Raw genomic sequence first — 26268 nt, 5'->3', positions numbered from 1 at the left:
CAAATATCAGTGGCAAGATCTAAGGATATAAGGTCTAACCACTTCAGACCGAATTTCGAGGGAGTTGGCGCAGCGGGCCCGTGAACGTCACCTGGCTGTTCAAAGTGGGGTTCTCGGGTCCTATAGCTGTCAGTTGAAGCTGGTCCGTCGTTCGGGAATGTTGTTGCCTTCGCTCGCACCGCTCCACGCAATTAGTTATATTCTGACAAATATTATAGAAAATATATATATAAATATATATAAAATATTATAGTTCCTGTCTATATATATGAATATATAATATATATATATATATATATATATATATATATATATATATATATATAAAATATTATAGTTCCTGTCTTCCTTGGCGTTTCACAGTTTTCTTCAGTGTTTCACAAAGAGAAAACGGACCCAGCCTAATGACGTCAGAAGCTGCGCACAATAATTCAAACGGTCTGACCTGTATATTTAGACCTTGATCAGTGGCGGATTCAGGATTAAATATAGATGACGCTTAAAAGGGGCGGTCTCACTAATTGCCGAACAAAACCGATAAAAGCCGAACAAACCAACAAAACTCAAACAAGGATGGTTTTTGCTCAAATGCACACTTCTATATATATATGGTTGCATTATTTGAACTATTTTCTTTAAAATGTGTGATTTCCATGTAATATGATCAAAGAGAAGTTACGTTTTTATCCTCTGCAAAATTACCTTTAACACAGCTACGATTCGTCCAGCCCGCCGTCTGATCACTAGTTGTATGGATCAAACTACACTCTTTTAAGTTTCTTACTATTGTGTTATTATTGTAATAGACTGCATATAGTTGAATTATTTCAACTATTTTCTTTAAAATATGTGATTTTAATGTAATTTGACCAAAGAGAAGTTATGTTTTAGCTCCTGCAGTATGACGTAACACATTTTAAAGGAAATAGTTGAAATAATTCAACTGTATGCAGTCTATTACAATAATAACACAATAGTAAGAAACTTAAAAGAGTGTAGTTTGATCCATACCATCAGTGATCATAGACGGCGGGCTGGGTCAAATCGTAGCTGTGTTCGGTAATTTCGCAGAGGATAAAAACGTAACTTCTCTTTGATCATATTACATGGAAATCACACATTTTAAAGAAAATAGTTCAAATAATGCAACCATATATAAATAGAAGTGTGCATTTGAGCAAAAACCGTCCTTGTTTGGGTTTTGTTGGTATGTTCAGCATTTATAGGTTTTGTTCGGTTTGTTCGGCAATTAGTGAGACCCCTCAGGGGGAGGGCGTGGCTAACCTGAATTATATAGATGGATGACGCTTTTAAGGCAATGAAATATCTTTTTTTAGGGGGGGGGAGGACATCATGTCCCCCTAGATCCGCCATTGACAAATAATGGCCTTTAAGCAATGCCCAGAGGCTCACAGTCAACAAGATTGTACACTTTCCATACCAGTAGCCTATGATCCATTAGACTTTAGTGAGAATGTGAGAGCTAACCTAAAAATAAATACACCATTAATTCGGGATTTATTGTATTGGAACCAAAGACTTTGATTGGAACCGCAATTTCTCGTGATTACTTGTTTCCTCGACCCTTGTTGAGTAGCACAAGGGGCCATGATTTCAAAATTGGTCACACCAGAACACAAGTAGAAGTAAGAAGGTATTTTAGTATTAGATGTGTGAATTTGTTGAATGAATTGTCAGCAGAACTTGTTAACTGCAATATTGATGTGTTTAAACGAGGTCTCGCAGTTTATCTCGGTGATATATTATTTGATTATACTGCATAAGGCAGTACCAATCGACACCTTGACACAGTTCCATACAATGTTGCTGCTTATGATACACTATCCAGCCAGTAGCAATTAATATATAAATGCCATGTGTAGAATTATTGGCTGGCGTATCAGCCGAGTGCGGCTTCCTTTGCCTACATCATTAGTGGTGTGTTGATGGGAAGCCCACCAGGTAAGAGAACCGCGGAAATGCGCCACTTCAGGCAGTAAATAGGACACTTTACCGCCGTTCATTTAATGAGTGGGTCCCGAGCTTTTGAAATTTTCATCAGTTAGGTTAATGTCATTAGTTTTTGTGTGCACCAGAAAGCATATATTGACGCGTATGAAGATTAAATAACGTGGCGTAATGTAATGAATTACTTGCTTTAACCCGCCATAACCGCCAAACTTGGCGAGGGGTTGCAATTGCATTAGTGATAGGCATATGAAAGTTACTGGTTTGAAGAAACGTGCCCTTGCATACGTGTCAACTTGTGGAACTTTCCAAAAGAAGGCATAGTCCAGGGCTGTAAACTAAACTGGGGAGAATCTGTGCCGATCCCTAGTAAATATCACTGTAGGAAGGCAAGGTAGGTAGGTCTGGTGACATGTCCTAGGACAATAATGTGCACTGACATTGCAAGGGGCAGGAAATTGGGCACTTCACTCTTTTGTATTACTCACCTGGTTGGCTACCCCGTTCTAGACCAGCATATTGCTCGAGAGAGATAAGGTTTGGGTATACAGGGATAGCCCACATCTTGCTGGCACGGTAGCCCTTGTTCAATATACTATACATCAGAACAGAAAGTACAGGGTAAAAGGCTGAGTTGTGTGCCATGTGCACAGAAAGTAGACAGCTAGGAACGAATATCTGGGTAATGATTAATCAACATATTCAAAGAGTGTTTGGCCCAACTGTATGTGAAGGTGTTTTTTGAAAGATGTTATAGAGTCACAGCTAACAGCATCATCAGACAGGGAGTTCCAGAGGTCAATACATCTGACACTAAAAAATCTGTGTCTGCACTAGAGATGTATGGGGTTTGGCCATCTTAAATCTGTGACCCCTGGTGGGTGTTATTGGAGATAAGGAAAAAAGATCTTGGGGTGAAATAGAAGACTGCTTGTGAAAAATTTTCCAACAATTTATGAGATCAGCCCTGATTAATCTGCCACAGACTGAATAAAGATCTAAAGTTAGCAGACGGTCTGCATAGCTAAGCTCTGCCATTCCAATTATTTGTTTAGTCCACCTGCATTGCATAGATTCCAGGAGCGTAAGGTCACCTAGGTATCCAGTGTTCCATACAGTGGATCCAGACTCCAACAGTTGTATGATGTGGGATTTAAACAGGGAGATCATGAAGTCCTTATCACGACAGTGTTGATTTTAGTAAATTATTTGCTAGACCTGCTGCCTTCTTTACAATTTTTGATATATGAGTATGGAATTTCAAGTTACAATCAACTGTGATACCCAAGTCTTTATGTGCAGTCACAATAGAGAGGGTGATGGTGTCCATTATATAATGATGTTGGGGACCTGGGTTGATGTCTGTTGAGCTTCTTTGGCAACGTAGTACAGCACACTTGTCCAGGTTGAAGCGTAGGCCCCAGGAGTCAGCAACTCTGTATACTGTACCTATGTCCCTCTGGCAGATTCCTATGTCTTCGGCTGAAGGGGAACTGGAGTCTCTTCGTAGCTTAAGGTAGATCTTCATATCATCCGCGAAGAACTTGCATTTTGAGTGGATATAAGTTGGCAGGGAGTTAATGTACACTAGGAACAAGAGGGGGCCCAAGACTGAGCCTTGGGGGACCCCACTGAGGACATTTCTGTAGGAGCTGGTAAACCCTGAAACTGAGACTTGTTAGTTAATTCTTCCATACGTTCTTTCAGTATCCAGTTTGCAATTCCGTCTGGGCCATGTGATTTCTGACATCAAGGGTTTTAATTTGGTCACTATCTGGTAGGGTGCAACACCATTTTCCACATTTTAGTTTCTGAATGGTAAAAAAATGGAAAAAGCCTGTGCGAAATAATTTTTCATTAATTCTTATATATTTTTGTAAGGACACTTTTGGGGCACAGGACAAAAGGGCAGGTGCTTGGGCACCCCCCGCTCTGCATGGGCCTGTCCTAGGACCTAGGCTATGTTAGCAAGGTAAATAGGAGATTCTAATACACAATCTCCAGTTAGGGTTCTGGGGTTATGTGAGGTCAGTCCGGCCTTTGAGTATTCATAAAATTTGATCTAGTCACGTCAATGGTTTAAGCCTTGTCACATCCACATTAACTCAGTAGTTTGTTAGGGTTATGATGCAAGAGGTCTATAGATAGGTAAATTTGACTAACCCCATTCTGATTGTACTGATCCTTGTGGGACACCGCTTTTTACTTCTTCCCAGTTGGAGAATTTTTCTCTAATTACAACTCATTTTCCTCCCAATCAGGAAATCTTTCATCCATTCCAATAATTTTCCTCTGATGCCACCTTTTGACTCAATCTTCTTTATAAGTTTCATATGTGGTACCTTATTGAATGCCTTTTGCAGGTCCAGAAAAGCACAGTCTGCCCATCCATCTCTTTCTTGTATTATGTCTATTAATCTTGAGTAGAAGAAGATCAAATTTGTTGTATATGGTCTCCCTTGTCTGAATCCAAATTGATTTGGATTCAGTATAGATTTTTCTTCCAGTTACTTAACCCATCTGTTTTTGACAACTCTTTCACAAATTTTTGCTATTGTGCTTGTTAGTGAGACTGGTCTGTAGTTTGATGGATCTTCTTTATTACCTCCTTTATAAATTGGTACAATGTTTGCCTTCTTCCAGTCCAATGGCACTTTTCCTTCTTTAAGTGAGAATTTAGATATATTATATATTTTGTCAGTTAATTCTTCCATACATTCTTTCAGTATCCAGTTTGCAATTCTGTCTGGGCCATGTGATTTCTGACATCAAGGGTTTTAATTTGGTCACTGATTTCTTTTTGTGTTACGATTATTTCTTTCATTGCTGGGGATAATTCTCTCTCTTTTTCTACACAGTTAGGTGAGTTTTCTATTGTGAATATTGATCTGAAGTGGTTCATAATTTCAGCCATTTCCAGATCTTCTTTATATTCCTTTTTGTCTTGGCTCAGCTTTTCTATTTCTTGTTTGTTTTTCAGCTTTCCATTTACATACTTGTAAAATAGTTTCAGTTCTTCCTTACATTTATCTATTATCTTTTTTTCATAGTTTCCTTTTTCATCTCTGCATATTTTTACATATTCGTTTCTTAGTTTGATGTATGTTTGCCATTTGCTTGGTTTCTTATCTCTTTTCCATTTTTTCCAAGCTTTGTCTCTTTTGTCCTTAGCTTCGCTACATCTTTTGTTGTACCAGCTTTTTATGTTTTTTCTATTTTTTTTTGTGGTACATGTTTGTTCACTCCTTCATTATGAATTTCTTTTACTATGTTCCATTTTTCCTCTATCCCTGTATCTTCATTTTAGAATTTTTCCCAGTTTGCATTGCGAAAGAATGTTTTAAGTTTCTCAAAGTTTGTTCTGTTATACATTGGTCTTCCTATTCTATGTTTATCATTTTTGCTTTGATCCATTTGTTCTTTCAATTCCATTTCTATTAGTACGTGGTCACTTTTTCCTATCGGAGCTTTGTAATAAAAAAAAATTGACAATCGCAGGTTCTGTCGTAAGTATTAAGTCTAATTTTGAGGGTTCTTCATTTCCTCTATATCTAGTATTTTCTCTAATCCACTAGGTCATTGTGTATTCAATGTTCAAGTCAAGGAGGACATTGCCCCAGTGTTCCTCTCCTCCCTTCACTATCATTTCTTTCCAACATATTTCTTTTGAATTAAAGTCACCCATAATTACTGTATTTCCTCCATCTTTCAGTATTTCGATTAATTCATCTTTTGTATCTTCTAGTAACTCGGAATGATCCCTTTCTGTCCAGGCTTGTGTTTTGGGGGGCACATATACCACTGCAAATTTTCTTTTCTTCATTTGTTTGCCTTTGACTTATATCATAATTGATTCTACATTATTTTTTCCTTCAGTTATTTTTGTTACATTTAAATCTTTCTTGGTCAAAATTAGAACTCCTCCGCCCTGTTTGTTCTTTCTATTCTAGTGGACCTTATATGCTCCTTCATCTAATGCCTCAGCACTTTTGCAGCATTCTGCTAATAAGCTTGTATGTAGAAAGTTGACAACTCTTCTGGACATCCACCATTCATTAACATTACTAAAATATCTGTACCACATCAAGAGCACCCTCCAATAACCTGATTTTCAACACTAAGAACCTCTACAATTCATAAAAATTTTGAACAAATAACCATGTAATGCCTATCAACATGGCAGAGTATGGCAGATTTGTTATCTACACTTGAAATAGTCAAAAAAGACACCTCTGATAATAATTGCACTAATACACCTAAGTATAGGACATTCCTGCCTCACATGTGGCCACTTCATGACAGGAAACAACCCTTCCACCTGCCAGTGCAAAGCTTCCCTCATAATACCACACATAGTACTAGAATGTCCAATTTACAAAAAACTGTGACAACCACCTACTGTCATGTAACCCCTCACACAACAATGACACTACACCAAATCTTGGATGATAAAACACTTCAACCATCCCTCCATAACTTTCTCCAAAAAACAGGACTCCTAGTCAACCCATAAACACCCTTGATGAATTATAATACATGAAATATAAGACGCAAGAAGACCTAAATAGGGTATGGAACTGGAGTCAGAAATGGGAAGTGGACTTTAATACTAAGAAGTGTAGCATAATGGAGTTTGGAAAAAGCAAAAACAGAATATCAGGAAAATATACAATTGGAACCAAAGAAGTAAAGAAAGTAGGATCCGAAAAAGATTTGGGAGTAATTATCACGAACGACTTGTCCTATGATATACAGATTAACAAAATTGTCGGGGAGACTTACAACTTGCTAAGATCAATAAAAGTGGCGTTTACATACTTGGACGAAGACATGATGAAAAAAATATTGGTTACATTGATAAGGCCTAGATTAGAGTATGCAGCGACATTGTGGTCCCCCAGTACCAAAAAGAATATAAAGAAAATAGAAAGAATCCAAAGAGCAGCTACAAAAATGGCACCTGCACTTGCAAACCTATCATACGAAGAGAGATTGGCTAAACTGGAGTTACCGACACTGGAGCAAAGAAGAGAGAGAGGTGACCTATTGACCATCTACAGAATCATGAAAGGCACAGAGGTACTCGATAGTGAGAACTTACTTAACTGGGACAAAAGAAACACAAGAGGACATGGAAAGAAAATAAAAAAACATAGCTATAGAAGAGAACTGAAGAAAAACAGTTTTCCTCATAGAGTTTTGGACACTTGGAACAAACTGGACAATGAAATAGTATGCGCAAAAACCATTCATGAGTTTAAAAACAAACTAGACACTGCAAGATACAAAGGCGGGACAACACGAGCATAGCTCCCCTTCCCGCAAAATACAACTAGGTAAATACAACTAGGTAAAATACATGAAATGGTAGCCCTAGATTGTCCACAAGGACAGAAACACTTGTAAACCATAGATCATAACAGCTGATCAGTCACTGGAAGAAAGGGCCATGAAATGTAATTACTTTACTCTGAGGAATAATTGTCTAAAAGTATTACTAAAAATTTAACACAGAAATGGAGATGATAAATCAGTATTGGGAGAAGGTCTAGCATATAATGATCAAATAATTGTTTTTCATGTAGTATTACTAAAAATTTAACACAGAAATGGAGATGATAAATCAGTATTGGGAGAAGGTCTAGCATATAATGATCAAATAATTGTGTTTTTCATGTAGTAGGGGCGTATGTGAAATAGGGTGACAAAAAGTACTTTTTTCATATCTGAATTGGGAGGAGAAAACTTAATTATTATTTGTTTTTAGTCTACAGGTAACTGCATTGAGTCCATATGGAATCACCAACGTTTGTGCGGCCAGAACCAGTTAAAAGCTTGGAGGAACTAAGTACTATCTGGTGTGAACAACTTTTGTCATATTATCATAAAATAAAAGTTATAGTCAAACACTGGAATGGAGAGTCTCCAAAATTTAGAGAAGGCTACCTCAGTGAATTGGCTTATGTAGATATTACATATGTGTATGAGAAAGAAGAAGAGGAGAGAAGTGAAGAGTTAGTTTTCAAGTTTTTGCCAAGTACTAAAGATGCTTTTAGTTATGTAAATGATCATCATTTAGCCATAAGGGAGATTAAGTTTTACAATTTTTTTTTCTGTAAAGATATGAAAAGCATATGCCAAGACATAAGAACAGAGTTACCTGTCCCAGAAGTCCTTTATTCACATATGACATCAAATGCTATGACATTAGTTATGAAGAACCTGTGTCCTGAGGGTTATTCATGTATAAATCCAAAAGAGGGCCTGGAACTGACAGAATTAAAGGTGTATATCAAGTACTTAGCTGTCATTCATGCATTTGGCATAATTTTTAAATTAAGACAAGGGAGTGAGGCAATGGAGGAGTTCCTGAATGATCCTCCATTTAATAATGATTTTACTAATGATCAGATAAAGAAAGGCTTTGTTTACCTAGCTAAACTGCATAAGGGTTCTTTACGTGCTGATAAACTTCTTCAGTGGTGCTCCCAGTGGAGGTACTTGCGAGATCTGCCATGGAATAATATGATATGGCAGACCTGTTGTAATGGTGATTTTTGGACCAACAATGTGATGTATAACAGGGAACAAGGAAAAGTCAAAATCCTTGATTGGCAGCTTGGGTGTTTTGGTAATCCAGTTGGAGACATCAGTGAATTGTTCTTAATGAGCACGAACCCCACAGTATTTGAAGAGCACCTTTATGAGATTCTAGGAGTTTACTGGGATTCATATGTGAATACTCTAAAAAAGGCAGACATAACTCTAGAGGAAACATTCACAGACCTTATGGAGTGTTTGGAGAAGCTATGGCTGTATGGGTTTATGATGCTTGTTGCAAGTATAGAAGATTTCACTTCAAATGGGGCAGTCACAGATTCACGTCTTTTAAAGGTAGTAGACTTTATGGACAGAAAAGGATTATTAGAAGTTCCCTCTGAATGTAAACAAGATACAAAATTAATTCAATACATTAAACCACCAGACTGCTAAGAATGTGAGACTATATGGCGAGTATGGACCAAATGAGAGACATTACGTTATGCACAGTTCCAAGAGATTTTCTGTATAACAAGGGCTTTTTCCTTCTTACAGGAGTGGTAGCCAAGTCAAAAGGCACTTACCCACTCCCACCTATTCCACCCCCATCCACTACCCTTTCATCCTTCTCATTTTAGCTCCTCATGGGTGATGGGTCATCCCTGTATTCCACTCCCACCCTGTGTGTAGCAATGTAACAAGACACAGTACATCCAGAGCAGGGCTGCTTCACTTAATTGGCACCGCCCCCCTCAGAAGATACAGAGGAAGAGCTAGAATATTTTGAAATAGACCAATATTCATCCTTGGCTAAAGTAGTAAGCAAAATAGTAACTACCATCCAGAAGGCAAGTAAAAAACATAACCAGAGGCTTAGAAGAAAGAAAAAAATAATCAACCCCAACTACTCACATATAAATTAAAAAAGTAATGTTACAGATTTAACAGATAGAAAACTGGGAAAAACTAACAAATAAAATAGGTGGAAAGACTGACAATGGTAAAATATGGAGAGCAGTTAAAACCATAAAGATTTGAAAATTAAAATCCCCCACTCCACTTATGAAGTTGAGCAACTAATATCTAAATATCACCACCTAAACAACACTGCGGCATCATCAACAAGTATTTCTTCAAAACCAGCTTCAAACACACAATACCAGAAAATACCTGATATAAAATAGGGAAATCATAAAAGAAATATGTTAAATCAAACTTGATGAGACTGAATCCAACCCCCTTTCACTAGACGTTATCTCTGTTTCTTTTGGGGGTGGAGGGGGGTTACCGATTAAATGAAGCAGCCCTGCTCTGGATGTACTGTGTCTTGCTACATTGCTACACACAGGGTAGTGGGTGGGATACAGGGATGACCCATCATCCATGAGGAGCTAAGACGAGAAGGATGAAAGGGTGGTGGATGGGAGTGGAATAGCCTTTTGACTTGGTTACCTCCTTTGTAAGAGGGAAAAAGCCCTTGATATACAGAAAATCTCTTGGAACTGTGCATAATATAATGTCTCTTTCACCCTCATATAGAGGGGGCAATAAAGAAATAAAAAAAAACTCCAAAGCTAAAGGCCCAGACAAAATTTTTTTACATCCAGCTCAAACACCTTTGCCAAGTGGAAATAAGAACTTTAATTGAAAATTTCAACTACTGGTTGCACAACATTCCAAACATCTGGAAAAGAGCTCGCATAATACCAGTCTTGAAAACAAAAAAGCCACCTGAAAACTCTGGATCATACAGATCAATTTTACTAAATGTGTTTGATAATTATGGTAGAGGTCATGAGAATGGATAGAGTGAGAAAGTATGAGGTGAGGAGGCAAACAGGGGTGGAAAGGGAGCTGGCACATAGGGCTGCTGAAAGAATATTGGGATGGTTTGTGACATGGAAAGAATGAGTGAAGAAAGATTAGCAAAAAAAAGAGTGTGATGGGTGGAGTAAAATTGAGGGGAACACCAAGAATGAGATGCATGGATGGGGTGAATGGGGCTGTGCCGTTACGAGAGGTAACGGGGCTTTTTTATATGTCCGTGTATCCCCATGTTTACATATCCTTTTGTCGTAAGGCTCGTTTCCCCTCGGAAGAGGTTTTTAAGTTTGTTTTTTCGTAATGTTTAATTTAAGTATGCTGCGAGCAGAAGCTTCGTCTGCTTAAGAATACTATCGTTGTAAGTTGTCTGCAAGCTGTGCTGCAAGATAGCATCTCATTATTTGTACAATGTTCACTTTAAGAATTAGACTTAAGAAGGTGTGTAAGAACCTGTTGCGGTGGTGCGATGTTACGTCGCGCCTCCAGCCAGTGTGGTTTGAAACGCCTTCAGTTGTATACCCCGCTCCCTTCGCGGCCTACTCGGTGAGTTTTGAGCTGAATTTAGTTTTAGATCTGGTATATTGTTTCTTGTATGTCATAATGAATTTAGCCTTAAAGCTGCTCGTATTTCATGTTCAGATTATTTGTAATTCTGTATAAAAGCTGTTAGTAACGAGCGTTGCTCTGGTTTGTTTACAGTTTTTCATCTCCTCCTCCTCCTCCTACTACTTCTACTTCTACTCTTCCTTCCAATTACTGTGTGCTGCCATGGTTTCAACGGAAGCACCTGTTGTGTGAAGAAGAGAAAGTCGTGTTTTCTATTGCCAATAAATGTTAGCGACGAGTACCCCGTGGATCCTTAACCCCGCGTTGTTTACGTTACGTAATCCAGAAAAGAGGGCACTCGTTACGCTAACCCCCTATGCGTCGCAGAGTAATCTGTGACGCCAAAATGAAAAACGATGGCCATTGGCGCTCTCTGCCAAGAAAATCGCTTTCGTGAAGAGGTGAATGAAAAGAGCCGCTGCGAAGGAGTTAAAAGTTAGCCATGCAGTATGCCAAGTCCATCTTGAGGATGTGGCCAGACCACGCCCTGCACGCCGTTGCCACGTCTAGATTCCCCTCGTCGTCACCACATGAACTTGATGTGTCGCCTTCCTGGCATAAGTTTACGTGTGTGCGCTTGGTTTTTGTAGCGCAAGTAAAAGTGTAGTGTAGCGCAAGCCAAAGTGTAGTGATCGTATCGGCGCGCGAGTGTGATGTGGCAGTCTTAGTGATCGTATCGGCGCGCGAGTGTGATGTGGCAACAACGTATGGTTGCCAAGCCCCAACAGTGTTTACATAACACCACGTCGCAGTTAAGCATGTGTTTTTCCTTTGAAGGCAAGCTACCTTGCCTAAATCCTGTCATATGTTAATATAAGCATGCGACTAATGTGCATTTTTAGATTGAACCAAATGTAGGGTTTAATCTGTTGTTGTCTACCTCAATAGTCGTATAGTTAGGAGTGTGGTAACGTACTCCGTGGTTTTCGATTAAGTTCGAGTTTCCTTGTCTTCTTTATCATATTACTGTCTTGTCTCTCACTGTTTCTCTCGCTTGGCAATATGTCTTCCAACCACAGTATAGATGAAGGACCCGTCTCTGGTAGGGTCAGAGTCCTCACGGCTGAAGGGCAAGAGGCTTTTCAGAGAGCGTCTGATCAGCATGAAGAGAGGGTAAAGGCGAGTAGAGAAGGAGTACAAGCCTTATTGGAAGAACCGAATCATGGTCCTTGGTTGTATGAGGCCCACGCTGTGTACCAGGATACTGTAAAAAGGTACCTGGAATTCTTAATGCGTGAACGTACTCCAGAAAGTCTGGCTCGTGCTGAATCAGTGAAGCACGAAGACAGGGATTTTCAGGCATCTTTTCGTCAGGTAATCAGTAACTATGCTTCCTCTTCCTCAGTTGAAGTCACGGAAGAGGAACACCACACTGAACCGTTTTTACAAGATGACCCGAAGTCCAATCAAGTTCCTTTATCCCTCGTCGACCACTCTGAGCGTTGTATGCCCCCTTCCATGAAGGGCAGTTCAAGAAGGTCGGTTAGGTCAGGTCGTTCCAGTAGCACCAGTGTTAGTGTTGCAAGGAAGCAACGAGCCAAGGTGGAGACCGCTCGTATCAGAGTTAAGTTTGCCGAACAGGAGGGTCAGCTTATGAAAGAGCAGGCTGAAATGCAGGCCAAGTTCAAAGTTATGACACAGCAAAAGGAGTTGGAAGAAGCCGAAGCCGAACTTAGGCACTTAGGACCTGACGATGATTGGGAAACATGCAGTGACTGGGACCAATTAAAAGGTACAGTCGCTACCCGCACCCAACTATATGTGGAGCAACAGGGTGGTATAGTCGATGTTTCCGCTAGTCAGAAGGATCTGGTAGGCTTGAATCCTGAAAGCCCTGTTTTCAAGCCCTGTTCTGATTTCAGAGTTAACTCACAGCCTGCTAACAATGTTCCATTCAGTTTTGAACCTCGTATGGAAAAGGTAAAGGTGAGGTCTGTGCAACCTGCGCAGCAACCTGTTGCTAACCATGTTTCTTATGTGTCACCACCTGTAGTAAAACCTCCTCGGAGTGCATCTCCTAGATTGGGGACAACCTCCAATTCTGCCGATTTGAGCAAGTTCTTCTTGCGGAAGGATTTACTTCTTAGCAGGCTGTCTACGTTTGATGATACTGCGGAAGACTATGCTGTTTGGAAAGAGAGTTTCAAGGAAGTCGTGCAAGAGTTAGGCACCTCATGTAAGGAGGAAATAGACCTGTTAGTTAAGTACCTAGGTCCTGAGTCTAAAGAATGGGCCCGTACAACCAGAAACTCAAATGCCAAGAATCCAAACCTGGCGTGCAGTAGAATTTGGGAGCGCTTGGATGACAGGTTCGCTGCCCCTTCGATCATTGAGACTTCAATTAAAAAGAAGCTCGCCAACTTCTCTAGGATTTCACCTAGAGACACCTTAAGGTTATACGACCTGTGTGACATTCTGTATCAGATAGAAGCCTTGAAGGCTAACCCTGTATACAGTACACTGTTTGCATATTATGACGCCTCGTCAGGCATCAATCCCATTGTCGCAAAACTTCCACCCTGTATACAGAAAGCGTGGACTGGCAGAGCCATGAACTACAAGACTGCTCACGGTGTGCCGTACCCACCTTTCTCCTTCTTCATTGAGTTTGTGAAGGAGATGGCAAGGGTCGAGAATGATCCATGTTTCTCTTATCAAAGCCTTGGAGCCGATGGTTTTGTGAAACCAGAGAAGCCACCTCCCTCTAAGTTTCCTCAAGTACGTGTGAAGAAGACTGACACCATGTTGTCCAGTGGCAGTAAGTCGACCATGGGCGCTGACAGGTCTGTTGGCGCCGCTAGTCCTACCGAGCAAAGAAAGGCAGAAAAGGGAGATTTTTGCGTCTACCATGATGCCTACGTACACCATTTGGATTTCTGCAGGGCTTTTCGCACCATGTCAGTGAGCGAGAGGAAGGTTTTCTTAAACGATAAAGGAGTGTGCAACAGATGTTGCAAAGGTAACCATCCTCCTTCCAGCTGCAAAGAGAGAACTTTCTGCAAACTCTGTAAGGCCCATACTCATGTGACTGCCTTACATCACGATGAACCCAGGTCGAAGAGGAGTTCGACTCAAGCGGTTACACAGCATGGAAGGGAGGTTGCTCAAGATAAAACACCTCGCTCCCCTGTAGTCAATCAAGTGCCGCTTCCAAATGTTCTTACCCCCATAGTAAAGACTCAGGGAGGGGAGGATGCTGCGGTCAATTCCAAATGTACCTTGATATGCAGTAACCCCACTTCCACGAGTAAGTCCTGCGCCAAGACCTTCTTGGTAAAGGTCTATCCTGAAAGTAAGCCAGAGCTCGGAGTGTGGTGTTATGCCATCCTAGACGATCAGTGCAATTGCTCTTTAGCAAGGTCTGAGTTTTTCGATTTGTTTGACAAGCTGAGCAAACGGGTTTCATATCGTCTAGCTACCTGTGCAGGTGTAACAGGCGCTTCTGGGCGCACCACCAAAAATTACACCATCGTGTCTTGGCATAACTCACAAGAGGTACATATCCCTCAGTTAGTGGAATGCGACAGCATTCCCAATGTAAGAGAAGAGATACCCACCCCCGCCATAGCTCGTGGTTATCCCCATCTGTCCGATCTGGCCGAATGTATTCCACCTCTGGTTCCTGAAGCTGAGATTCTACTCATCATTGGTCGAGATGTGCCTTCAGCTCATTACATTTTTGACCAGAGAATTGGACCTGTCAATGCCCCTCTAGCTCAACAGACCAGTCTGGGTTGGGCAATCATTGGGGAAGTGTGTCTCCATGGCACTTGTAGGCCTCCTGTCATTAGCAGTTTCAAAACATCCTTTGTACATGATAGACGTCCCTCTATAGTCGCACCATGTGGTAACCAGATTCATGTTTCTGAAGTAAAGGATGATTTGTTCAAGGTAACCAAAGATGATGACAAGGCCGCCCTGTCGATTGAAGACAGGAAGTTCTTGGATGTTATGAACTCAGAGTTCCGCAAGGATCAAAGTGGTCATTGGGTCGCGCCACTGCCTTTCCGTCCCAATGTTGTAGCCACCAGTAATAATAGAGACTTTGTGTGGCACCGCACACTGTCTCTCCATCGGAGCCTCAGCACAAAGCCGGAAAAACGTCAGCATATGATGGCCTTCATGCAAAAGATGTTAGATCGTGGGCATGCTGAGGTTGCACCACCATTGAAGTCTGATCAGAAGTGCTGGTATCTTCCATTGTTTGGGGTGTACCACCCTAAGAAACCTGACAAGATCAGGGTTGTGTTCGACTCTTCTGCCAAATCCAGAGAGTTCTCCCTAAATGATATGCTGATGTCAGGTCCTGATATGACAAACAGTATTCTCGGGATTCTTCTACGTTTCCGTCAGGAAGCTGTAGCAGTGGCAGCTGATGTAGAACAGATGTTCTACAATTTCAAAGTGAAGACTGAGCAAAGAGATTATCTCAGATTCTTCTGGTACAAGAATAATGACCCTGATGAAAGGTTGATTGAGTATAGAATGACTGTTCACGTTTTTGGGAACACGCCATCTCCCGCCATTGCCACCTATGGCTTGCGTAAGTCTGTAGAAGATGCCTCTCCTGAAGTTCGCTATTTCATAGAGAACAATTTCTACGTGGATGATGGGTTAGCATCTCTGCCAGATGCGGAGACTGCTTACAAGTTAATCCAAGACTCTAAGTCAGCACTTCAAGAAGGAGGACGCCTGCGCTTGCACAAGATCACTTCCAACAGTAAGGAAGTGCTGGAAAAGTTTGCCACCAGTGAGCTGGCTGATAACCTTCAGGAGCTGAACCTAACTTCTGACTCTATGCCTATGCAGTCTAGCCTGGGCCTCTTATGGGACATCCAAAGAGACGTTTTCGTCTATAAGTTCATGGATTCAGACAAGCCTTCGACAAAAAGAGGGATACTGTCTGTTGTAAATAGTCTGTTTGACCCCATGGGATTCTTAGCTCCAGTAATAATAGTGGGAAAACTACTCCTAAGAGAGATAACCAATCTAAAGTGTGGTTGGGATGAACCCATACCAGCTAAGATCCATACCAAATGGTCCAGATGGCTAACGTCCTTAAGGGACCTCAAGGATATAAGCATCAATCGTCAGTTTGCTAGTATTTCTTTGTCTCAAGCTCACAGGATAGAGCTTCATACCTTTTCAGATGCTTCCAGAGTAGCAGTAGGAGCTGTATCATATCTTAAGGTTTTCAGTGATACCAAAAGCTACCAGGTGTGTTTTGTGAGGGGACAAGCTAAAGTAGCTCCCAACCATGGTCATACTATTCCCAGGTTAGAGTTGTGTGCCGCAGTAATGGCAGTTAATCTCAGCAATTCCATCTCGGATTGCTTGGACAAACCCTTAGACGCAAGACATTTCTATTCTGATAGCATGATTGTCTTGGGCTATATTCATAATGAAAGGCGTAGATTTCAGGTCTACGTGAGTAACAGAGTAGACCACATTAGGTCGTCCACCGAACCTAAACAATGGCATTATGTACCTACAGATTGTAATCCAGCAGACCTGGCTACCCGTGGTCTTGAAATAACCAACCTAAATCAGAGTGATTGGTTGTCAGGTCCCTCAAGCTTATTTGAGGATGTTGTATCCACCAGTGGAAGTTTTCCTCTTGTAAGCCCTGAGACAGATAAAGAAGTAAAGGTATCAGACTACACAATTGAGTCTGAACCCCTTGTTAGTGCAAACAAAAGCAATGTAGAGCCTGCAATTGCGTCATTAGCTCAGAGGTTCTCTAATTTCTCCTGTTGGAGGAGACTTGTAAGAGCGGTAGCTCTCCTTAAGCATATAGCCCGTTCTTTCAAACAAGGTAACAAGTGTTGTTCAGGTTGGCATATATGCAACAAACATAAGTCACCCGATCAACTAGAAGATGCAGCTGATTTCATTGTTCAGACATACCAAAAGGATTATTTCTCGTCTGCCATGACTAAATTGCAAGGTGAAGTTTGTTTACCTCCTTCCAGTCCCATTGCATCTCTGTCTCCTTATTTAGACCAGAAGGGCCTACTTCGTGTAGGAGGCAGGTTGAGTCAAGGCAGTGATGTACTTGGTATGCTTGCAAGGCCTATTATTATTCCAAAGGAATCCCACTTAGGCTTGTTGTTGATCCGTCACTACCATGAGACAGTGCACCACCAAGGGAGAGTGATTACAGAAGGAGCCGTCCGTACAGGTGGTTTCTGGATTTTGGGAGGGAAACGTACCATTTCTAAGGTCATTTCCAAATGCGTCACCTGTAAAAGGGTAAGAGGTAAGGTGTGTGTTCAGAAGATGGGAGACTTACCCGTCGATAGACTTACTCCCAATCCGCCATTTTCCTATGTAGGAGTTGACCTTTTTGGCCCCTGGCATATAAAAACTCGGCGCACTAGAAGTTCCTTCCTCGAAAGTAAAAGATGGGGCGTTCTGTTCACCATTATTGATTCCACATATATCCACATAGAGACTGTAGAAGAATTGAGTACTTCTTCCTTCATTAATGCCTTAAAGAGATTCATTTGTATTCGTGGCCCAGTTAAGATGATGCGTTCTGACAGAGGCACGAACTTTGTAGGTGCTGTCAAAGCACTGAACTTGCTTGCCATTACCGATGAAGGTGGTGATGTCAATAGTTTCTTGTCAAGTCAAGGTTGCACTTGGTTGTTTAACCCTCCTCATGCTTCTCACATGGGTGGAGCATGGGAGCGTATGGTGGGGATAGTCCGCAACATCATGAATGTGATACTGACTAACCATCACCCCAAGGCATTAACACATGAGGTGTTAGTAACCTTCTTTGCAGAAGTATGTAAGATCGTGAATTCCAGACCTTTAGTTCCTGTTTCCTCGGACCCTAGTAGTCCTTTCATTTTGTCTCCGTCCATCCTTCTCACTCAGAAAACTGATATTCCTGTAACTCTTCCTGAAGAGATAGATATTAAGGCAGTATACAAATCTCAATGGAAGCATGTCCATCACCTTGCTGAGGAATTCTGGAAGAGATGGAAGAAAGAGTATCTTTCCTCTTTACAACCCAGAAGAAAGTGGGTCAATTCCTCTCCAAATGTAAAGGTGGATGATGTAGTGTTGGTAAAAAATCAAGAGTGTCCCCAAGGACAGTGGCCCTTGGGTATTGTAAACAAAGTATTCCCTGGCAAGGATGATTTAGTCAGGAAGGTCCAAGTAAGAGTTGTGGTAAACAACAAAGCCCATGAATATGTAAGACCCATTTCTGAGCTTGTGTTGCTAGGTCAATAGTTTTGGTAATTTTTCCCCCTAGAAAATTAGGAAGGGAGTGTGCCGTTACGAGAGGTAACGGGGCTTTTTTATATGTCCGTGTATCCCCATGTTTACATATCCTTTTGTCGTAAGGCTCGTTTCCCCTCGGAAGAGGTTTTTAAGTTTGTTTTTTCGTAATGTTTAATTTAAGTATGCTGCGAGCAGAAGCTTCGTCTGCTTAAGAATACTATCGTTGTAAGTTGTCTGCAAGCTGTGCTGCAAGATAGCATCTCATTATTTGTACAATGTTCACTTTAAGAATTAGACTTAAGAAGGTGTGTAAGAACCTGTTGCGGTGGTGCGATGTTACGTCGCGCCTCCAGCCAGTGTGGTTTGAAACGCCTTCAGTTGTATACCCCGCTCCCTTCGCGGCCTACTCGGTGAGTTTTGAGCTGAATTTAGTTTTAGATCTGGTATATTGTTTCTTGTATGTCATAATGAATTTAGCCTTAAAGCTGCTCTTATGACATGTTCAGATTATTTTTAATTCTGTATAAAAGCTGTTAGTAACGAGCGTTGCTCTGGTTTGTTTACAGTTTTTCATCTCCTCCTCCTCCTCCTACTACTTCTACTTCTACTCTTCCTTCCAATTACTGTGTGCTGCCATGGTTTCAACGGAAGCACCTGTTGTGTGAAGAAGAGAAAGTCGTGTTTTCTATTGCCAATAAATGTTAGCGACGAGTACCCCGTGGATCCTTAACCCCGCGTTGTTTACGTTACGTAATCCAGAAAAGAGGGCACTCGTTACGCTAACCCCCTATGCGTCGCAGAGTAATCTGTGACGCCAAAGGGGCCTTGAGTAAAAGGGGAATGTCTTTTGAGCAGGGAAAGGAGAAGGTAGGGGATAGGTGTAAGTTAGAGAATGGTTGTGAATGGAGAATAAATTGTCATCTCCATTTTTGCATGAAGGGACAAGGAGGGAAATTTGCCTCGTAAATGGAGTGGCTGTCCTTGCTGTGGATGCACTGTGTCTTTCTGATTGCTTATGACATGGGCAGTTGGCAGGAGCTAAGATGAAAGGGAAACAAATGGGTGATTTTTTTTAAAGTTATTCCAACTGCTTCATAGATAGGGGTTGGATGTATTATTATTATCATAATTTATTTATTATTATTATTATTATTATTATTATTTTTTTTTTTACAGTTTAACAGTTTATTCAACAAAATATTACACATTACATTTGCATGTTGAAGATGCACATATATACATACATATAAACATTAATTTGTTGAAAAGGAGAGAGCGGAAGGAATAGCTTATGTAGGTATTGACTATTTTTTCACAGAAAAGTAAATTCTATCACAAAGATAGGAATAGTAATTGTACATACAGATTTATTTTCTATTTTATTTTATTTTACTCTATTTTATTTTTTGTATCCAGTAGGAGCAGCCAATATTTACAATTTATATAGATATAAGGTATAGATATACAATTTGGGTAAACGGTGTTCACAAGAAGCTACACACATATAAAGACATGCATACATTTACAATTTATATAGATATAAGGTGTAGATATACAATTTGGGTAAACTGTGTTCACAAGAAGCTGCACACATATAAAGACATGCATACATATACACACACACATGATACACGATTCCACATCAAATGCTCTAGCACAAATGCTCACATAACTGTAGCAACAAATTAATTTACATTCCATGGTGGTATTCCATCAATTTATACATAAATTAAGTTGGCCAGGTGATTTTTTTAGTGATTCAGTATAGATTGAAGTTATTAGGAATAGTTAATTTTGTAACTTTCTACATTTTAAGGAACAATCATTCCATCAACCCAATGCCCCAGTTCATTTGTGCAAAAAACTAGCCATGACCATTGGTTCAGTCAAAGTAAATTAATGAAAATAACTTTTATGTTGCTGTCTGGAGTGAGTGAAAGGGAATCTAGTGCTAGGTGTTCTGTGCCATCTCTTCATTTATTGCAAACCCAGTCCTGTGTTGGTCCTGTACTGGGAGGTGGTGTCTTGAATGTAGGTGGACCATTCTCAACCTTGGGAGTGATTTCTTGGTTGATTTTTAAGGGAGTTTGATAAAACATTTAAGAGAAAAATTGGAATTTGTGAAAGATGCACCATTGGCGGACATTTTTACCTAATTATATCCAATTGATATTTCAAATGTTTAGATTATATGAATATTGAGAAGAATAAAAAAAGGGGGTTATGTTACAGTCCAGTAATGATGAGACAGCTTTACATACTGTTACCCTCAGTAGTCAACTGGTATTTTCAGTTTTAACCCTTTTGTATACAAGATTGTTTGGATTGTAAATGCTGACAATTTGTTTAAGTTTGTAATCTTCTATAAAAGATAAGTGAAAATGTAAATAGTGTTTGAGTTATACATATAACCCTCTAATTTACAGTGTTTGAGTTATACATATAACCCTCTAATTTAAACTAATTTGGGAGAGACTTAGGTTGAATTAGATGAAAGTTGTAATTATTCAATGATTATTGCTAGACCCTCCACATAACAAGAATTCACAAAAATACACATACCAAAATAATACAGACTCTAGTATATACCTATACTCACCAAAACAGGGCTGATATTTAAGTCTTAAATTGCAGTATGGAAATCTTTTATTTTAACCTCTCAATCACAATCACTTAGTAGTACATGCAGTATTAACCACTTTTCACTGTATTTACCTAATTGTTGTATACAGGAAAGGAGCAACACTTGTTGGGTCCCATCTACTACTCTCTAATGTTTTAGCATACCTAGCCTCAAATTTATGTACAGTTCAAACTTAATTTATGTCCTTTATTTCCAATTATTATATTCAAATGTGAACTTGTGTATTGTTTGAACTTGGGCTATATTTTCAAAGCTATTCCATGTATTCATGCATCTATGTGGAAAACTATTTCTTCACATCTGTTAGACAAGTGGTCTTTCTTAATTTGCTCCCATGACTTCTTAAAACCCTTCCATCTTTAATCAGGAGATCTAATGCAATCTCCCTGTAGTGACCTGAATATAGTAATTCCATCACCTCTGTCTTTTCGATCCTTCAAAGTTGCCAGAACCAGTGCTTTTAGTCTTTCCTTGTGTAGTATTGTACATACATATATATGAAATGGTACAGTCCTTTACTAAAGCACAGTTCTCATGAACAACTTATCACTATACATGTGTGCTACTGTGCACTAAACACTTAGGGATCACAGCTAGTGTTTTTGGGCAAGTGTGGTGTCACTCTGAGTATTTTTAGGGTAATATATTCAGTGCTGAAAGTGTCAGGAGCAATGTGGAGGCTGGCTGTCAAAGTGGATGACACAGAGGAAGTAGAAGATGCTCCATACAACTCTGACAATGTGTGCTCACTCTTGGAGGCTGTAGTTGGGATTGGCTTAAAAAAGTCTGGGATTTTGGGTTGAAATTGAGACTCCTGCTGTTTCCTTATAATTTCATCTGCATAACTTTCAGTGATAAGTTGAATTTGCTAAGCATTCAATAGCTGTTAATACACTGATGGCTTCCACCATTAACTTTGGAATAGGTTATGCAGTAGTAAACCCAACTCAACCAAGATCTGGACCTCCACCTCTCATTGCCTCAATCTTCACTAAACTCTTCACCATCCTTTCTATCCTATATGTTATCCATGACTCCCCCCTCCACATCCTAATAGATAATTTTAGATTTATGAAGTGCCTGACAAGCAATTTCCACTTTCATGTCACTGTCTCCTACTGGTCCAGAAAATTCATGTTTGCATTACCCAAATCTCCCCCATGCTGGATACCACTTCATGTTGACATCCCTGGCAATGAACAAAATGACAGGATGCCTCAAAAGGTAGCATCCATTCCTTTCTGTGCTTCCATTTCACTGCCAGCAATGGACTATTACTCTGTCCTCTAATCTACAATGCTAAATATGTGGCAGACACTGGGAACAACACCCAGCAAACCACCAGAAAACAATCAAATCCCATATTCATCCATGGCTGTTGCCTCATTGTTGTGAATATTTTTAAATTGCACTAATACACCCAAGTATAGGACATTCCTGCCTCACATGTGGCCACATCTTGACAGGAAACAACCCTCCCATCTGCCAATGCAAAGCTTCCCTCTTAATACCACACATAGTACTAGAATGTCCAATTTACAAAACACTGTGACAACCACCTACTGTCATCTAACCCCTCAAACAACATTGACATTACACCAAATCTTGGATGATAAAACACTTCAACCATCCCTCCACAATTTTCTCAAAAAACAGGACTCCTAGTCAACTCATAAACACCCTTGATGAATTATAATACATGAAATATAAGACATATGAAATGGTAGCACTAGATTGTCCACAAGGACAGAAACACTTGTAAACCATAGATCATAACAGCTGATCAGTCACTGGAAGAAAGGGCCATGAAATGTAATTACTTTACTCTGAGGAATAATTGTCTAAAAGTATTACTAAAAATTTAACACAGAAATGGAGATGATCAGTATTGGGAGAAGGTCTAGCATGTAATGATCACATAAGTGTTTTTCATGTAGGGGCGTATGTGAAATGGGGTGACAAAAAGCACTTTTTTCATATCTGAATTGGGAGGAGAAAACTTAATTATTATTTGTTTTTAGTCTACAGGTAACTGCATTGAGTCCATATGGAATCACCAACGTTTGTGCGGCCAGAACCAGTTAAAAGCTTGGAGGAACTAAGTACTACCTGGTGTGAACAACTTTTGTCATATTATTATAAAATAAAAGTTATAGTCAAACACTGGAATGGAAAGTCTCCAAAATTTAGAGAAGGCTACCTCAGTGAATTGGCTTATGTAGATATTACATATGTGTATGAGAAAGAAGAAGAGGAAAGAAATGAAAAGTTAGTTTTCAAGTTTTTGCCAAGTACTAAAGATGCTTTTAGTTTTGTAAATGATCATCATTTAGCAATAAGGGAGATTAAGTTTTACAATTTTTTTTTCTGTAAAGATATGAAAAGCATATGCCAAGACATAAGAACAGAGTTACCTGTCCCAGAAGTCCTTTATTCACATATGACATCAAATGCTATGACATTAGTTATGAAGAACCTGTGTCCTGAGGGTTATTCATGTATAAATCCAAAAGAGGGCCTGGAACTGACAGAATTGAAGGTGTATATCAAGTATTTAGCTGTCATTCATGCATTTGGCATAATTTTTAAATTAAGACGAGGGAGTGAGGCAATGGAGGAGATACTGAATGATCCTCCTTTTAATAATAATTTTACTAATGATTTGGTAAAGAAAGGCTTTGTTTACCTAGCTAAACTGCATAAGGGTTCTTTACGTGCTGATAAACTTCTTCAGTGGTGCTCCCAGTGGAGGTACTTGCGAGATCTGCCATGGAATAATATGATATGGCAGACCTGTTGTAATGGTGATTTTTGGACCAACAATGTGATGTATAACAGGGAACAAGGAAAAGTCAAAATCCTTGATTGGCAGCTTGGGTGTTTTGGGAATCCAGTTGGAGACATCAGTGAATTGTTCTTAATGAGCACGAACCCCACAGTATTTGAAGAACACCTTTATGAAATTCTAGGAATTTACTGGGATTCATATGTGAATACTCTAAAAAAGGCGGACATAACTCCAGAAGGAACATTCACAGACCTTATGGAGTGTTTGGAGAAGCTATGGCTGTATGGGTTTATGATGCTTGTCGCAAGTATAGAAGATTTCACTTCAAATGGGGCAATCACAGATTCACGTCTTTTAAAGGTAGTAGACTTTATGGACAGAAAAGGATTATTAGAAGTTCCCTCTGAATGTAAACAAGATACAAAATGAATTCAGTGCATTAAACCACCAGACTGCTAAGAATGTGAGAATATATGGTGAATATCAGGGAAAAAATACTTTTTTTTCTTCTAGAGCCATTTTTCATTTTTTTTTTAATTTCACCAGAGCCATTTTTTAATTACCAGAGCCATTTTTGATACTTCCACAGCCATGTTTTTGCAGGTTCGATTTCCTTCAAACTATTGGAAGGCTAACTCATTACTCATGTGCATGAGGGTGGAAATGCACGACAAACCTTGCAATACACCGTTAGAGTACCATCACTGCCCCGATCCATTTCAAGCCAATCTAGGTTCCTCGTGCGTATAGTAGATTCATGCTTTACTGGTTTTCGTTTTCCTTAGCCCTTGCCCGTAGAGTTTGAATTAGGCTTTGCTGGTCCAGAAGCGGTTCCTGCCGTCAAAACAATCTCCCTCGATTCTGAAAAGACTGAATCTGAGGGCAAACCATCTTCACTCGCTTCACTAGAAATCGCTCCATGATGTACGATCATCGAAAGTTTGGCATGGACGTGACCTAGCTACCGTAAACCTAAGCTAGCTAACATATCATTTTTTTTATTTTTTATTCTCCCTCCAAAGATCCATATTTATGAACTAAATATATAATTATCAAATGTTCATACTTATACTTAAATTTATTTACTTTCAATTACTAACCAAACATTTGATTCTATTTTTTCTCATAAATACGCGAACGAGGTTACAAATGGGATTTCCCAGTTTCCCTCCTAGGCCTCGAGCGAGTTTGCATATGTACAGTGTACATATGCATGCGGTGATGTGGTATTGGGTATGGTGCATTGTACATGTAGTCAGCGCGTTGATTGGGCAGCTAGCTGCGTGCAACCAATGAACTTCCCTGCATACAGGTACCATGCAATTCGCAACTAGTGAAATTATGTAGCACGATAGTCATGTAGAGTCTAGTCAACATGTATTTACCTAGTTGTATTTTACGGGAAGGGGAGCTATGCTCGTGGGGTCCCGTCTTCATATCTCATTTTATCTAAACTATTTTTAAATTCATGTATTGTTTTTGCACACACTACTTTCTCATCTAACTTGTTTCAACTGTCTATTACTCTGAGAAAAGCTGTTCTTTTTCAGATCTCTTCTATAGCTGTCTTTCTTGATTTTCTTTCCGTGTCCTCTTGTTTTTCTATCATCCCATCTTATTAGATCCTCTCTATCAAAAATTTCTATGCCTTTCATGATTCTGTAAATAGCTATCAAATCTCCTTTCTCTCTTCTTTGCTCTAGTGTCTGTAGCTCAAGTTTTGCTAGTCTCTCTTCATATGATACTACTAGTATACGCGCGCATGCAGCTGATACGAAGCTAGGCTAGGTAAGCCATTGAACTAGCAGCTATACCACGTACACATACGTATGTAAATCAACAAATTAAAGTTGATTGATGCGTTGCGTTTATGATATCGATTGATAATGGAATGATTGATCATGGGTAAGTTGTGTTTGCTCTGATCCTTTCATCAATGGTGATGGGATTCAGGGATTGGCAAATGATGGATAATGCATGAAAAACATTGAATCTTGCCGCAGGAGCGATTTTTTTCTGGGGGATCACTCCCGCTAATGGATTTGCGAAATCGCTCGTCGCTCCCGTGTATTTTTTTCGCTGGTGAATATGGTCCAAATAAGAGACATTGCATTATGTACAGGTCCAAGAGATTTTCTGTATATCAAAGTCTTTTTCCCTCTCACAGGAGAGGTAGCCAAGTCAAGGGCATGTACCCACTCCCTCCTATTCCAATCCCAGCCACCACCCTTTCATCCTTCACATCTTAGCTCCTCATGGATGATGGGTCATCCCTGTATCCCACCCACTACCCTGTGTGTAGCAATGTAACAAGACACAGTACATCCAGAGCGGGGCTGCTTCATTTAATTGGTAACTTCCCCCGCCTCAGAAGATACAGAGGAAGAGCTAGAATACTTTAAAATAGACCAATATTCATCCTTGGCTAAAGTAGTAAGCAAAATAGTAACTACCATCCAGAAGGCAAGTAAAAAACATATCCATAGGCTTAGAAAAAGAAAAAAAATGATGAACCCCAACTACTCACATGAGAAAGCCTTAAAAAAAATAAAAGGATAACTTGAAAAAGGAATAAACCTAACAGAATAAGAAAAACAACAGCATATAAATTAAAAAAAGTAATATCACAAATTTAACAGGAAGGAAACGTGGGGGGGGGAAA

At 39.8% G+C, this 26268-nt stretch overlaps 2 protein-coding genes across 6 annotated transcripts; both read left to right on the top strand.

The window, feature by feature from the left end:
• Positions 1-1616: 1616 nt before the first annotated feature.
• Positions 1617-26268, top strand: LOC143029088 (uncharacterized). 5 transcript variants are annotated; one of them, XM_076191498.1, is made up of 3 exons: positions 2014-2362; positions 7736-7826; positions 22840-26268. In XM_076191498.1, the coding sequence occupies exon 3, from the start codon at positions 22866-22868 to the stop codon at positions 24033-24035; it is 1170 nt and encodes a 389-aa protein (XP_076047613.1). In that variant the 5' UTR covers positions 2014-2362; positions 7736-7826; positions 22840-22865; the 3' UTR covers positions 24036-26268. The 5 variants fall into 5 exon arrangements, with proteins under 5 accessions (XP_076047610.1, XP_076047609.1, XP_076047613.1 ...); XM_076191495.1 differs by lacking the exons at positions 2014-2362; positions 22840-26268 and adding an exon at positions 1617-1646 and having other exon boundaries at positions 7736-10506; XM_076191494.1 differs by lacking the exons at positions 2014-2362; positions 22840-26268 and adding an exon at positions 1895-1962 and having other exon boundaries at positions 7736-10506.
• On the top strand, positions 17440-18888 carry LOC143029091 (uncharacterized). The gene is made up of 2 exons (XM_076191505.1): positions 17440-18584; positions 18741-18888. The coding sequence occupies exon 1, from the start codon at positions 17467-17469 to the stop codon at positions 18181-18183; it is 717 nt and encodes a 238-aa protein (XP_076047620.1). The 5' UTR covers positions 17440-17466; the 3' UTR covers positions 18184-18584; positions 18741-18888.

Source organism: Oratosquilla oratoria, chromosome 10, assembly GCF_046742065.1.
Source record: "Oratosquilla oratoria isolate Oo_2021 chromosome 10, ASM4674206v1, whole genome shotgun sequence".
NCBI classification, from domain to species: domain Eukaryota; kingdom Metazoa; phylum Arthropoda; class Malacostraca; order Stomatopoda; family Squillidae; genus Oratosquilla; species Oratosquilla oratoria.
The sequence above is the reverse complement of the archived record's forward strand: the minus strand, read 5'-3'. Positions and strand labels throughout refer to the sequence as shown.